This window comes from Lichenostomus cassidix, chromosome 8 (genome assembly GCF_008360975.1).
Source record: "Lichenostomus cassidix isolate B80296 chromosome 8, HeHo_3.0, whole genome shotgun sequence".
Taxonomy (NCBI): Eukaryota; Metazoa; Chordata; class Aves; order Passeriformes; family Meliphagidae; genus Lichenostomus; species Lichenostomus cassidix.
The window spans coordinates 3,062,261-3,076,966 of record NC_139489.1 but is presented as its reverse complement, the minus strand read 5'-3'; the positions used below and the strand labels follow the sequence as shown (position 1 = coordinate 3,076,966).

Below are 14,706 nucleotides of genomic sequence, written 5' to 3'. Positions count from 1 at the left end.
CAGGCAGGGCAGGATCTCTGCAGGATTGGGAATCATGTCCATGCTTGCTTTCTCCCTTTTGGAGTGTGGGAGATGGTGTCAACAGAGAATGGACTAAAGTGTGAAGCTCTGGTGACTCTTAAGTAGATGTGGAGAAGCTTTTTGTGGCCTTTATATTTTTTCTGTATTTAACATTTTTCTGCAGATAACAGAACATACAGTAATTCTGGTTTTTAATTAATGTATCTGATTTCCTTCTCTTCAAGAAGTACAACAGAGTGAGAGAAATACTCATAATGGGGAGATAATGTAGGAACAGCCACGAGGAAACAAACTTTGATCACCTGAGTGATCACAAGGCCAGTTGCCCCAGATCCTTTTGCAGGTTAGTTGCTTCCAGACAACATTTTGGGAATTACATGTATGTGTTCACAGACTTTCTGTGTTAAGACTGCTGAGATTCTGGTCATGCAAGACTTCAGCACATCCAGTCAGTCCTCAGCAAGAAACTTGTTCGAAACTCTAAACATAATCATTTTCCTGTTGAAAATCTGGTTTAAATAAAATAAAAATTTTCCATGCACGACAGTTGGCTTTTTTCAGTAGGAGTATTCTAAGCAAAACTTTTTGTTCTGTACAGAGAAAGGAAATCTTTCATTTCATTGTGCTGGGAATATGCTTGAAGAAAAGAGTCTCCAAACTCACGGTATTTCAGACAGGCTAAATATGGCTTGTGGGGAGTTCCATGCTATGGCTCCTCAATCCTGTGCTGGATTAGGCAGCCAGGAGAGGACTGTTCCCTCTGGGATTGCCTGTTCTCTGCACCTTTGAACCCAGGTGGTCCTGGGAGTAAAGTAAGGGGAAGATTTGCTTCTGGTTCATCCAGCTCCAGCTAGCACAAGTCTGGTGTTTATGGCCTAATAATTGAGGCAATGCTGCCAAATAGGAAAAATGGAATATACCATAGCAGATATCAGTACTGTTTGTGTTTAATGTCTGCCCTTCAAACTTAATGGTTGCTGTGAAATATGAAATTTTCTCATAGTTGAGGCTGTCTTTGTCAGTGTAATGATTTGGTTCCTCAGGTGGTTCTTTACTACAGTGTCTTTCTGGATACAGTTTTCCCAAGTGAGGAGTCATGCCATCCCCTTTTCAGGGTGATACTCTGGAGGAGAATTTCTGAGTGATTTCCTATAACATTAATACATATAAAATATAAATCAATATAATATGTATAATATACATCTATACCATTGGCTTCAGCAGTGACAAACTATGAATGGACTGTTGTCTCTATGTGTGCATAGAGCTCTCTAGGACATACACACTGAGCACCTCATCAGGTTAGGGGCAGGGATTTGAGTTCAACCCATCCAGGTGCTTTTGAAGCATGTGGTGATGTTAATCCATCAAGGGCATCCCAAAGAAATCCTTTCCTCTTGAACTCTCATCTAAGAGACCAGAATGCCTTTCTGCAATGTAACACTTTCTCTTGATATTAAGGATTTGTATAAAGCCATATTGTCCCGTTAAACACCTATTTTTTGAGTGGCAGCAAGAGTGGTAGATGGAGATTAAATCCCAGAAAAGTAGAAGCACTTAGACTGTGTTTAAAGCAAGCATTTTGAGTTTCTTGCTGTGGTCATGAAAAGAAAAACTTGCCAACATAATGTGTTAGTGTTTTAGCTCAGATCTGAGGTTGCTTTTCATACCAGAACCTTCCAACAGAGATCTGCCAGTGAGTTCATTTGACAAGAGTTGTCCTTCCCAGTTCATTTTCCATACTGTATTAAAAATTCAACCAAAACTCCTCTATTTATCCTTTTTCTGTAAGCACTTAGCATTTATAAATCTCCACAGTGTGTTCAATCCAGCCATATCCTGCCAGAGAGTTCTGATCTGCTGGAATTCTGGATTGGAAGGGCTGCTGTGTCCCCATGCACAGTGGCCTGGGTGTGCTGTGGTGTTCCACAGAATATGGCAGAAAAGGCCCCAGTTTAAAACATGTTCTTTGGAGCATTTTTCAGGGTGTGGTGTTAGTTCCGAGCTTCAATCTAATTAGAAAAAGACATGTTCAGTTTTGATGATAATTTGTTATGATTTGGTATTTCCCATATTAGGGAAAACTTGATGCATTGTTGTTTCACTCCTTATGTCTAAATTTTTCCTAAAGTGATGAAATGCTTTTTATTTCAAATACCCTGTCTTTATTTTTCCTTCTAATGAGAGGTTTGAACTGATTTGGGGAAAATGTTTATTTTTTCCCAGTACTTTCTTCAGCCTAGAATTTATTTATTCACCCAGTTTTTGTCAAAGGTCCTAATTAGATTTCTGTGTCTGGCTTTTAAATCCTTGGAAATTGGAATTTTTTGTATCAACATTGTCATTGCTGTAGTTACAGCTCTTGTGCTTTTCTGTTTTCTCACCACTCACTGAGTTGTGATTGTGTGATCTATTCTTAAACTGTTAAGGAGAAAAAGGGAATGGGAATGTCAAAACTGTTTTAAGGGTGGTTCTGAAATAATCTCTACAGTATTTATAGGGATATAAATAATTAATTAATTTTTTTGCTTCCCCAAAATGTAAAATGTTAATTAATTCTCTCATAGCAAGGAGCAACCAACACACCTTTGCAACCAGAGGGATGTGAATGAACATGAGTTTTAAGGCCCTGTCCAACCCAAACCATTCTGTGATTCATATTTCAGTCCCTGGCTAGTTGACTTGGATGAAAGAGAAGATTTCCTTTTACTCCAAAATTTTTTTTTTTTTTGGAAAGAGAATTTTTATTTGGTTTTTACTTATACAAAACTGCAAGAAAAAGTCAAATGCTTCAGTAAAATTGAGCTTGCTTTGAAGATACACGTTCAAATTGTACCATCCTAATAAAGAGAATCTGCCTGTATAAGCTCACCTTGGCTACACATGAGTCACAAATAAGCTGTCTTGTAAAACATCAAAGAAAATCCACCTCTGAGCAGGGTTTCTCTTTGAGAACAGTTATGATGCTTTCTTTCCCTGAGATGCAGCTGAGCTGTCTTGCACTTGCTCATACTGTGGTATTCCCAGGACTACACAGAGCTGCAATTTTCAGTGGTATTTAGCATTTTTAATACCTTTTAGTTGTCTGATTTTTCAAGCATGGTTTAATACTGATCTTTTGAGATGATTCTTAGTGTTCAGACAGAAAACAGTGTATGTAATACTAAATCTTCAGGAACATTGTCCATATTTTGGGGAGGAATAGGATTGGGGATATTGATAGAAACCATTCTATGTGTTATGATAGACTTTCCTGCAAGTGTTCTTGTCCTCTGTGTATATCCTGCTCCTGCCTGTGCCCTGTGGTGTCATCCTGGCACAGCAGAGTTTAACATCAGCTTCTCAGGAAATAAGACTTGAGCAGTGACACCATTACCAGTGCATCCAGAGCTCCTGGAAATTGTAATTCAGTTGTAACAGATGTAATACAAAGTTTTCCTAAGAACAAACTGTGTGCAAAACTGCCGGGAAAAGCAGCAATCTGAGCTGCCTGCTCAAGAGCTGTTGTGCTCCTGCTCTGCTCTCCTCCAGGCACATGCACAGCCTGTTATTTGACTGATTTATGCAGTGAAGTGGCCAGACCAGGAGTTGTTTCAGCAGAGAAGAATCTTAAACACAAGGTCCTTTTAAGGTCCTCAAGACATGCACTCCAAACAGTAACCAGATTTTTTTAATGTGAGCATTCTGCTGGAGTTTTTGACCAGTGAAGAAGAGATCCTTTTGCAGGAACTTGTTTCTAGTCACAAGTTTAAACCCAAGTGTGTTCATTTGTCTGATTGTGTCTGTATTGTCTCTTTTCCAGATCCCTCTGTACAGTAGTGTGCAAGTGGACATACACATCAGATAGAGGTTGGGATGACAGTTTCTGGAAAATGATTGGTTTGGAAGATTTGGTGAAGGATAAGTATGAAAAAATAGGTATATCAGGGTTGTTTTTAATATACATATATATTCATATTAATAAAAAGTTTTATGTGTATATATATAAAATAGATAAATATATATAGAGAGTGAGATGGGGCTTTGAGCAACCTGGTCTAGTGGAAGATGCCCCTGCCCATGGCAGGGAATTGCAATGAGATGAGTTTAAGGTCCCATCCAACCCAAACCACTCTCTAATTCTATGAATAAGAGTTCTATACATATAAAAAGATACTTTGCTGTATTATTGTGAATATCAGCAGCTTCAAATGGGTTGCTAAGATGGCTGGATACCCATAGGGAACTGGCTTCCTAAGTGCATTTTTTACTTTGCATTGTTGTGAGAAACTGTGTTTAAATTTTTTATCTCCTACCTGTCAGAAAGGCCTGGAAGACCTTTCTGTATTGCTCAGTCTCCACAATAGAGGAGTAAAAAGGAGCTCCAGCAATTGCTGACATGACGGACATGCCTGATATGAGTGTATTGAATGGCAGGCTACAAGAAAAGCTACAATATAGCAAATTATAGCAAATTATAGCTGTTAGTGATAGCATGATTTGTGACCTGTACCCATCTCCCTTATAGTCATTTTCAAAAAAAGTGCTATTTCTGCTTGTTGTTATCTTTATACATTTCTTTTCACTCTCAGAGTCCAAGTTTAATTAGAATAGTGGCCTTGCTAATAGCAGTTCCTACAGCAGATATTCATTAAAAGTCCATAACATTAATATACCAGAAAATTTCCAGGATAACTTTATTAGACTTTCCCTGTTAAGTTAATGGACTTTTAATGGATGTCCTAAGCAGACATGTCATTAACAAGAATATTACCAGACATGAATTAAAATATGCTCATTCATCAAAGTTAATTATCTGAAATTTCCTTTGATTTTTTTTTTTTAAATGTCGAGCACTTTGAACAAGTTTGCACAGCATTTTAAATGCAGCAACATGAAATGGAAATGGTGGAGGAGGGATTGTAGTGAAAAGAAATGTAATGAAATCTATAAAATTTTCTGATCATCACATAATCTGCTATCAGTCATTTTCAGGTTATCAGAAAATAGTACTTGAAAGCTTCCTTGAATAGATTTCAGTTTTTCCCCTGCAAATGAAACTGCTTATGCAGAGGTACAAAAACTGCCAGGAGAATAAAGTTTTCAGCTTCCTGAGGTTTTGGGTTGAATACAGTTCTTACAACATCTGTCACATGTGGCTTTTAGCAAATCTTCAACAAGTTAAAATAAGGCTTGCAATAAATACATGTTTTTACCAGAAAATTGAACATCTTGCCAGCTGGTGGTCTCATGGAAGGGTATTTTAAAAATAAATTATTTATGAAGTGTAAGCTAAGGCTTTAATACAATATTTATGCAATGCACTTCAAGGACAGTGCAAAGCAATTTGCCATTTTAAGTAACAACATGCATGTTTTAAATGATAAAGTAGCCATTAATAAAAAGGGCCTTTTGTTGTGATGGGAGCCTCATAGCACTGGTCTATATATGGCTCAACATTTAGTAAGAGAGAAATGATCAATTCCCAGTATCAAGCTTCCATGTTTGTTAAAACACACCGTTTACAAAATAAATCAGTAAGTTATCTTCTGTTGATACGTTTCTTGCAAGGCAAAAGCGTTTTTGTGAATTACGGGTGAAAGTGTCTATCTCTGTGGAAAATTGTGGTTTATTTTCAAGAAATGAACCCTGGAATCCCTGCATTGGTCTTGGCTGGAACTGGAGAAGCACAGTCTGACCTCCAGAACTGCACCAAACCTTAGGCCAGAGCTTGTAGGTTGTGCTCACCTTGAGAAATCCTTAGGTTTTCAGATTCTGGGGCTGATTTCCTCAGGTGTATCCAAAGCATAAGACAATTTCTATTTGCATAATAATGCTGAGACCTGGCCTTAGGGAGAATATGAGCTTCTTTCCCTGATCATTTGTCTAACCTTGCCTTTTTTAAAAAGGAAGGTGTTTAATTCATTATATTTAGCAGTGTGATAACATCACAAAAAAGCAGGAGAGTGTCCTTCATTCCTGCCTCTGAAGAGGCAATCAGGAGCTCTCAGCACCAGTGTGGAACCCTGATAGCCACCACTCCATTCCTTTGGGTTTCTCTCCTACCCTGCACCTCTTGGAGTCTCTTAGAAGGGTGTAGCTTCAGCAGGAGACAAAACAAAGCACTTCACCCTGCCCAGGAGCTGCTTTTCAAGCAACTTTTTCACAACACACTCCATGTTGTGTCCTGGAGAAGAGCTTTGCTTTCTGCCACCCTGAATCTTATCAGCGTCCCTGAACCTGGGGAAATGGGAATGGTAACATTGTTCCAATCAAAGTTGGGGGATTTGCTTGTTTTCATGAGTGTTCAGTGTTGTTGGACTCGGGAGATACACTCTGAGTCAACTCAGCTTTCCTCTAAATAATCAGGACAGTGTAGATCCACCCACCAGGAAGGTGCTACTCAGCCACTGAGCAAACTGCAGCTGGAATGGTTTTGGTTGTTGGAAGATTCCTTCCTGCACATCCCATGGTGTCAGCATCAGTGGTGAGGCACCGTCCCTGCCAGGAGGCCAAAAATACCACAGAATCACACCTTGCACCAGCTCAGCTCAAGATTTATTAATAACATTGCACATCAGAGGCTGCCAAGGCTGACAGGGAAGATGGGAAGCAGGACACTGAGCTGCCCTGCAGATTAAGGAGCTCAAACTTGTCAGATAACCCAGGTAGGAGGAGGTTGAAGGGAGGTTGTGCATGCTCAAAACCTCCTCCTAAAACGAAAACAAAACCAAAAACCTGACAGGGCTGAAGTAATTCTGGTGGAATTTCCTCTTCTGTTCTCAAGCTTCTCTAAGCCTGTCTGTGTGCTCAAGGTTTGTTTCACTCAGAGACAAGGATGTATTTTAGTGCCTGCACGTTCCCCTTGTAAAGACAGATAATGGCTTTTTTCTCATGTATCTCTCCTAAAAGATTAGCAGGCTCTGAATCATCATTTCTTTTAAGCAAAGCAAAATGTCACAAGATAAAATTAGCAAAATTTTCTTACTGTAACAAAAGTAAATACAGAGTTTACCAGTTTAAAATATACAGAAAAGCCAGGTTTGTTTTTTTTAATCTCTAGTGAAATCATTATTGTTTCAAATTAGAGGGAACCATAAATGAATAATTACAAATAGATTTTTTTTGGAAGTAGCTTTAACTTTAATGCCACTGGAACTGCTTACAGAAATTACCTGAGAAAAACTTCTTTAATGTACCTACTTTATTATTCTGGTAAATACACTTTTAAGCATCACTTTTAAAACTTCTTGCCCTTTAAAAATACATTTACTGTAATCAGAGTGCTGTGGTTCCAGGTAGTACAATCCTCTTGGTTTCAGTTTAACTTAACACATGACCTTGTTGATAAGGGAGACCCTCACATTTGACCTTTAGGATCTTCCACAAACCTTTCCCACATCAGGGTGTGGGTTCACATCTGAAAACTCCCAGGCCCTTGACATTTTCTGTTTCCCAGAGCAGACTAACCTTTCAGGGAATCCACATAATAAGTTGTTTGTGGTCCCTTCTGTACATTGTGAATTTACGGATCAGGCTTGTCAAGGTAAAGAGCCTTATCTGGAGATACTGAAAAATTTATTGATCCCATTAATTTGCTCACCAAGAGAGTGGAAGATGACTTGTGTTCAAACCACTGTGAAAGTGTTGTGTACTACAGGCATTAGCATTTATCTGCTGTGGTGAAAGCACATGATGAGTATCTCTTTGTGGTATTATAAAACCTAGAAAGACATTAACAATTTCGTTAAAATTTCATGTCCTGTAGAGCTCGTAGGGCACTGGAGCGTATATTCCATTTGGAGGAAAATGCCTGATAAATTTTCACCACAGCCTTCTACTTCAGGGCCTACTTAAGGGACCAAATAATGATTTTTTTATTGAATGGTAATATTTCATACCAGGTCTTTTTTGGGTTGAAGATGGTGGTTTTGTGTGAGAGAGTGTTGTGGGTACTGCAGAATAGGTTCTTACAGGTTTTGAAGTTTTTGTAAAGGGGCAATGGTCAATCCATTCGTTCTGCCAGTTTTCTCTCTCTCCCAAAGCCTTTGATGCCAGATGCTCTGGAGTATATGAGGGATTTCCTTGAAGGCTGAGAGAAAGGAATGATGATTTTTTTTTTTTGCAGGTCAGCTTGTGGCTGCCAGTTCTTCATAGAGCTGGATTGCAGCAGCAAGCTTTAAACACTGTGCTTTGCAAATGCTAGAGAATAATAAGTAAAGGGATTCTCTTAAGTATGAGATGCATTTATCTGTCTTTCCCTGATCTTTTGTATCCCCAATAAATTAAAACACATTGCAATTTGAAACAAAATTAAAAGGATGAATCAGAGGATATTTACACTTACATGCTGTCAAAATCCATGGAATTTACAAGTGAATAGTGTTCCAAATATGCTAACATTTTTCTGGCTTCCTGTCATTTCAGTCTGTCCAAGAGCTGTAGCAACTGTAAAGGAGCTGAAACTGGCACAGTGCAGAGGTTTTTGGGTGTCTCCTTCCTGAGAGCTCGAGGCATTATTTCATAATATATGATTCAGCAGGAAGAAGTTGGGCTTTTCCTCAGAAAAGCTACACACTCCTGTGATTTCTGTTTTCTTTTATACTTTTTCATCTTGAGATCACTGAATCACTGGGATTAGAAGGGCCATTTTGAAATGATCAGCAGGGTCACCTACAGAAGGTTGTTCAGGGCTGTGTCTGCTTGAGTTTTAGGTGTCTCCAGGGGTGGAGATTCCAAAATCTGCCTGGGCAACCTGTTCCAGTGTCTTGACCACTTTCCTTCAAAAAACCCCCACTTTTTGTTTGGTTTAAATGTAATTTCCTGTATTTCAGCTTGTGCTTGTCACACTTGTAGTGTCACTGTGGGTCACTGAGAAAGTCTTGCTCCTTTATCTTTATTCCCTCCCTCCCATCAGACATTGATAAACACATGGATAAGATCTGCCCCCACCACCAAGCCTTCTCCTTGCTGTCTATTCTAGATATTCTTCCTCTTTCCAATAGCTGTTCTTTAACAGGCTGAACTCAAGCAGCTCAAGTTCCTCCAGGATGTTTCCTGGGTGACATTTTCCATTCCTCTTCCACTGCAAGGAAAAGAACCATCATTCACCTGTTTGGCATCAGCTTGAGTCCTGCTGGCTGTGGTTCCTTTCCACTTCTCCTCCTCTCTGCTGCAAGAAAAGAAGCACTCAAAGAGGAGTGCTTTGTGCTGTCCTTCCATCCCTCACAGCTTAGATAACTCTTGTAAAAAGTTTAGATCTTTTAAAAAATAGTAATAAAGAAATATTCCACTGTCCACTCTTAGAGGTCTGGTGTCAGACTCTGCCTGCCTGGGGAATCATATTTACTTCTACTCTGGCAACACTGGGGACTTGGGAACTTTCTAGTATTAAAACTAGGAGCTTTTTCTTTGAATTTCTGGTTTTAATTTCCTAGAAATTTTGAGTAGACTTGGGCCTGTTGTGATTATTCAATATTTAAATTTCTGAGATACTATCATACTTTCTTATTTTTCATACCCTTCTGAAAAAAGAAAAAAATCAACATTTCTCAGAATAGTTCTGGGTTATTCCTTCTTTTTACCTGACTCTTCCTCTCCCTGGTCTCAATTTGTTATTCATCTTCTTTTTTTTGGCTTCAGCCACATGCTGAGATAACTTTTAAAACAGTGCTATCTGCTTTATGAGTCAGGATTCACAAAACCAGAAGGACTATTTCAAACTATTTGCCGACTTCCTCCAAGTCACAGGCTGTTTGACTCCTTAAAATTAATGTTTAAGTAGTTTAAAGTGTATCTTAGAACCCATCTTGATTTTATAATTTCCTGTGATGGAGAGCCCACTTCAGACTTAAAGGTTGTTGATTGTTAGCTGCTGTCATGTCTCAAAATTAATGAATTAATTAAAGAACACACTTGATTTTTCATCTGATTTAACTTCCTGCTCCTGCCTGGCAGACCTTAGGGACACGCTTGACCTGCACAGGCTGAAATTTCCTATGATCAAGGAAAACACTGAGCTGCTTGAGGTTTTCCCCCAAATCTCTTAGGTGGACTGTCATATTTCTCAATCCTTGTAATTGTTTTCCTGGCTCATTTCTGAACCCTTTACAGTGCATCTTAGAATCTTCTCAGTCTGGATATTGGAACTGAATGCTGTGTGAACATGGTGGTGAATAGCCTTGGCTGAAGGATTCAAAAGCATCCTTTCAATAACTGATGGCATTATTTTTGGTCTCTCATGTCTTTCTATCTCATTTCTCTTCATTCTTTTAGTTCTGGAAAAGGGGTAATTATTTATTTGAAGAGATGTTGTTATCATGTGAGTTGTTAAAAAACATCCAATTAAAAAAATATGTTAAGTAATAATCCATTATTAATACAAGCTAAATGTCCTTTACAGTCGTAGTGATGTATTGTACCAGACCAGAGCAACTCTGAAAGTAGAGCAATAGTCCCGCCACTGATGATCTTTGTATCTAGAGAGACTCTGAGGAATATTGTGCTGTAAAATGCCAGAAATGTCAATTATCAGCCTGTTGAAATTATTGTGTGCAAGCAAAACCTTGAGCTCAGGTAGCTGAATTTGGATGTAAATGCATTCCCTCTAATTACTCAGTAAGATCAATATTTGCATTCTGTACCTTTAGTAAGACATCAAATACATGTTTTATCCCCAGATGCAGGTCAGCAGTGAGTAGTGGACCACACATGGCAGAACCTGTTCATTCTGCACTGTTTCACTGCAATCTAGCAAAGACAACTCACTCACGCCCATCATAATGTGCCTCTTGATCCAATGGTGCAGAATTATCTTTTTCCTTTCGACCTTTCACCAGGAAAGCTTACAATTTATACATGGAGTAGCTCTTTTCCTTGGGCCAAGAAGGCCAAGCAGACTTTGTTGAAGTAGCCACCTATGGTTTGCTGTCCAATTTAGTGTTCAGCTTAATGAACCAGAATCTGCCTGATTTGATTTCGCCAGTATTTAGCAGCCTAATATGTCTGCATGAAGAATTTACACATTAGGTAGTTGAGATGTAGTTCAGCCAAAGGCTGGATGGGAGAGTGGGATGGAAAAGCCCCAAATTAGATTTGCCTCAAGCTACTGTGGCAGCTCGTGTAGACAGAGATGAATTTTGAACCAAAGAAAGCCAAAGTGATTTTGTTTAACCATTTCCCTCACTTTTAAATAAGCTGGCATATAATATCACAATTTGTTTTGGTTTTCCTCAATGAAAATTCTGAAGTTTTTAACTGCCGACCAGGAAGTTTTATGGAGGTCATTTGGAGGTTAAAAAAGCCCCAAATCTCGCTGTTTCTAACATCTTTTTACCACCCTGCATTCAGTCTTGAGAAAAAAATAGTATTAGAATTTTACAGTCAGCATCATTATTCTGCTTCCTTCTGATCTTAGTGCTAGCTGGGGTAAAAATTGTAGAAAAATACACAGCCATACACATCTCAGTTAAATGTGACTATTGTCTGTAATTGAGAGGGATATCTGATAGTGTATTGTGTGTGAGATAGGGTTGGGACAATGCATATTATTTATTGAGATTCCTTGCATATCCCAGACTTTTGGCATTGGGAGAATTACTATAAAACACAAAAAATGGAGGTTTGTCTGCTTGCTTTGCAATGAACATGGAGGGGGAAAATCCCTTACATTTCTTACTATGTTTGGATGGACAGTGCTTTTTTTGGTAAGGTCCTGTTTCCTTTGATGCCTATTCAGCACTGTTTTATTTAACTAGCTAACTTCAGTGCATGTTCTCTATCACTTATTTAACAGGATATCTGTTTTCTGTATTGTCTTTTAAATCAGAAAGCAGTTTAATTGTTCAGTTTGGGTGGGGCTCTGAAATGGGGACAGAATGTACCCTTGGGTTGCACTTCTTTCTGAGGCTGCTGGGATTTCAGCAAGTGATTGATATATCCAAATTCAAGTTTCTTTGGGTCTTAGTGAAGGGACATCTCCTTTGGATTGTCTTCCTTTCATATTTTCATGGACTTAGCCAAATATATGAAGTGCAGCCCCGTTCTGCATGATAGATGAAAAGCTGTGCTGGAGTCAGCTGGGCCCTGGCTGCACTCAGCTTTGTTGTTTGAACAGGGACTACATCCTAAAGTACCTCATTCTGTTAAATATTAGTAAGCTAATACAGTGAATTTGATCACTAAATTTGACTCAAGATGCATTTTCTGCCTCGTGTGTTGTGTCTGGTAAAGAGCTGATTCCTGTGGGAAGCACCTAAAAAGGTAGAGGGTCTTTGGTAGCACATAAATTCTTTAAACAAAGCTTAATCACAGCAAACTCCATCAGTCTTCGAAAAAGGATAAAAGAGGAGGAAGAGATTCAGACAGCTTTTTCCTTTTGTAAACTCGCTGCTTTATAGGGGAAAAAATAGCTGGAAATAGCCTGTCTCGTCCCAAATGAAAGGTTGTGGATTAAGGCACTGCATTAGTGAAACAGCTGCACCAACGTGAAATAGAAAGTTCTCCAGCTTCAGCCATTATGGGTTTGTTTGGTTAGGGCTAATTTTGGAAGTCATTATAGCAAAGGTAAATGACTTGCACAGGAGACTACTGTAAACAAAAGACTCGATACATTTACTTTGGCAGGAGCCTTGAGGAGTCTCGGGCCTTTCACTGCCTCCTTTATGCAGCCTGTCCTGCTCTCACTGCCCGCCTGTGTGCAGGCAGCTCTCCCTTCCTCCCTCCTCTCTCACAGCTTCTTTTCCCCTGACAGGTTGGATTTAAGGGTGGCAGCACCTGCTGCTGAATTGCTGGTGTGTAGCTCTAGAATACCTTTATGTTTATAGAAGCTTTCCCTGGATTTGTAAAGCTGCTGTGTTTTGCTCGAGTAAGGATCTGCTCGCTCCCTCCCAGTCTAGTACTGGGATACAATCTGTTTCAAACACTTCATTTTCAATTGTGTCTCCTTATTGGTTGCTTAATGTGTTTTTTATAATTTAATAGTTTTACTTAACAGATTCTAAGCATACTGATGCTTAGCTGAGTTTTCTAGTTTTTTTGATGAAGATTAAACCATGAGAATGAGAATTCCCTTCCCAGCTCTCTGCCCAGCAAAAAAACCTTTGCTTTGGTTCAGCAAACGCTCTGTCCATTCCACACCGACTTACCATTGTGTAGCTGGGGAGGCAAATTGTGCTATGGGCCTGGCAGAGCTTTCCTTGATCTGTAGAGCTGGGAGGCTGAAGGAGAGGGGCAGAGTGAGAATCCTCTCCTTGTGCACTTTCTCTTTTCTGCACTCCCTGGCTGTTGGGTGCCCCAGGAGACTCTCCTCTGCAATCCCTGCCATGAGTGACTTCTGACTGCCCTCCCTTCCCAGGCTGTTGAGAAGTGCTTTCAGTCAAGTAATCTTTGTTCAGGCATACTTTGACTTCTAAAACATATGGGGCAGACTACTTATTATTTTGTTTAAAATACAAGATGATTATGTTGCCTCTCCAAATGATAAAATGCAGATCCCTGCACGTCCTCACATGGGGGTGGCAGTGCAGCTGGTCATTCTGATAAATAACCAATAGCAAAGGAATTACATGGTCATTTTCTTCTGCTGCTGTAGAAGAGAGGATTATCTTTGTCTCTGAAATCACTCCTTTAGTGCTCATTAACTAGAAATACAGTAATTGAGAAGCTGCTAGGAAAAGATTTTGTCTGATAGTAGCCCTGATCTCTAAAATAGAGTATAACTACATAATAATTACACACTAAAATGTTTGACTGGTATGACTAATACAAACAAGCCAGCCATGGACTGGTGTGCCTGGAAAGAGATTTTATTTCAGATTGATTTCATCTCATGCTGTATATACACCATGTTCGTGCTTTCAGGTTGGGCAATTGATTCTGAAGAAAAAGATGTGGGTTTAGTTGCATGAACTCTTTTGAACTTTTTTCCACCTGCAGGGTCTTTGAATGTCAGGAGAAGCAGACAGCTTTGGTATTTTTCCCCAATGTCTAAAAAAAACAGAAATGTAATACAAAACTCTCTTAAAGAGAAACATCCTGCACTCCAACTTATTGGGGAAAAATACAAAAGATACACCTCTTGAAAAAGCCAGTACAATGTTTTGACTTTACAATAAGTAACTAATAAAACACAGAAATAATAAGATTCAGACTTTTTTTTTTTCCCTGTGAGGAGGTGATTTAATGTCACCATATCCTGTGTATAAAGCTTAGTGGTGAGGTTTGGTTACTCTGCCCCCAATACTGAAGGTAAACCCAATGTCAAGTGCAAAAGTTTTGGCTACACAGACTTGCTTTAAATTTCCAGTGTGAGATTCAGCCTGGAATTTCAGGTGCAGTGGTGTGTGGCTGTCAATTGAACAGAAACTGTTGGAGAAATAAACACTCTGAAATTGTGTGTGCTCATCCTAACATGCTCCATACACTGCATCCATCAGGAAGTGGGCAGAAGGAGGATGGAACTTCTTAAAATGAAGAACCAACTTATTTTACAGTAAAGATCTAAGTCATATCTAAAATTGAAGACCTGTGAATTTAATATCATAACCTTTTTCATCCAACAGTAAGGTTGTATAACTGCATTTTTAGAAGTTTATGCTGATGGGCATTAGGATGTTCCTGATATTTTCTGATATGCTATTCCTCTTAATTAATCTCTATTGTGGAGGATCTTTTATGTCTTTCCTACACATCAGAATGCACTTAAGG

At 39.1% G+C, this 14,706-nt stretch overlaps 1 protein-coding gene across 2 annotated transcripts in view; it reads left to right on the top strand.

Annotated features, from left to right (window-relative positions):
• The window catches only part of FGGY (FGGY carbohydrate kinase domain containing), a 123,480-nt gene that overhangs the window by 42,610 nt on the left and 66,164 nt on the right, over positions 1-14,706 (top strand). For both annotated transcript variants that reach the window (XM_085067460.1, XM_085067459.1), the window contains exon 6: positions 3,824-3,939. In XM_085067460.1, the coding sequence (XP_084923586.1) occupies positions 3,824-3,939 (116 nt within the window). The remainder of the gene's footprint in view (positions 1-3,823; positions 3,940-14,706) is intronic.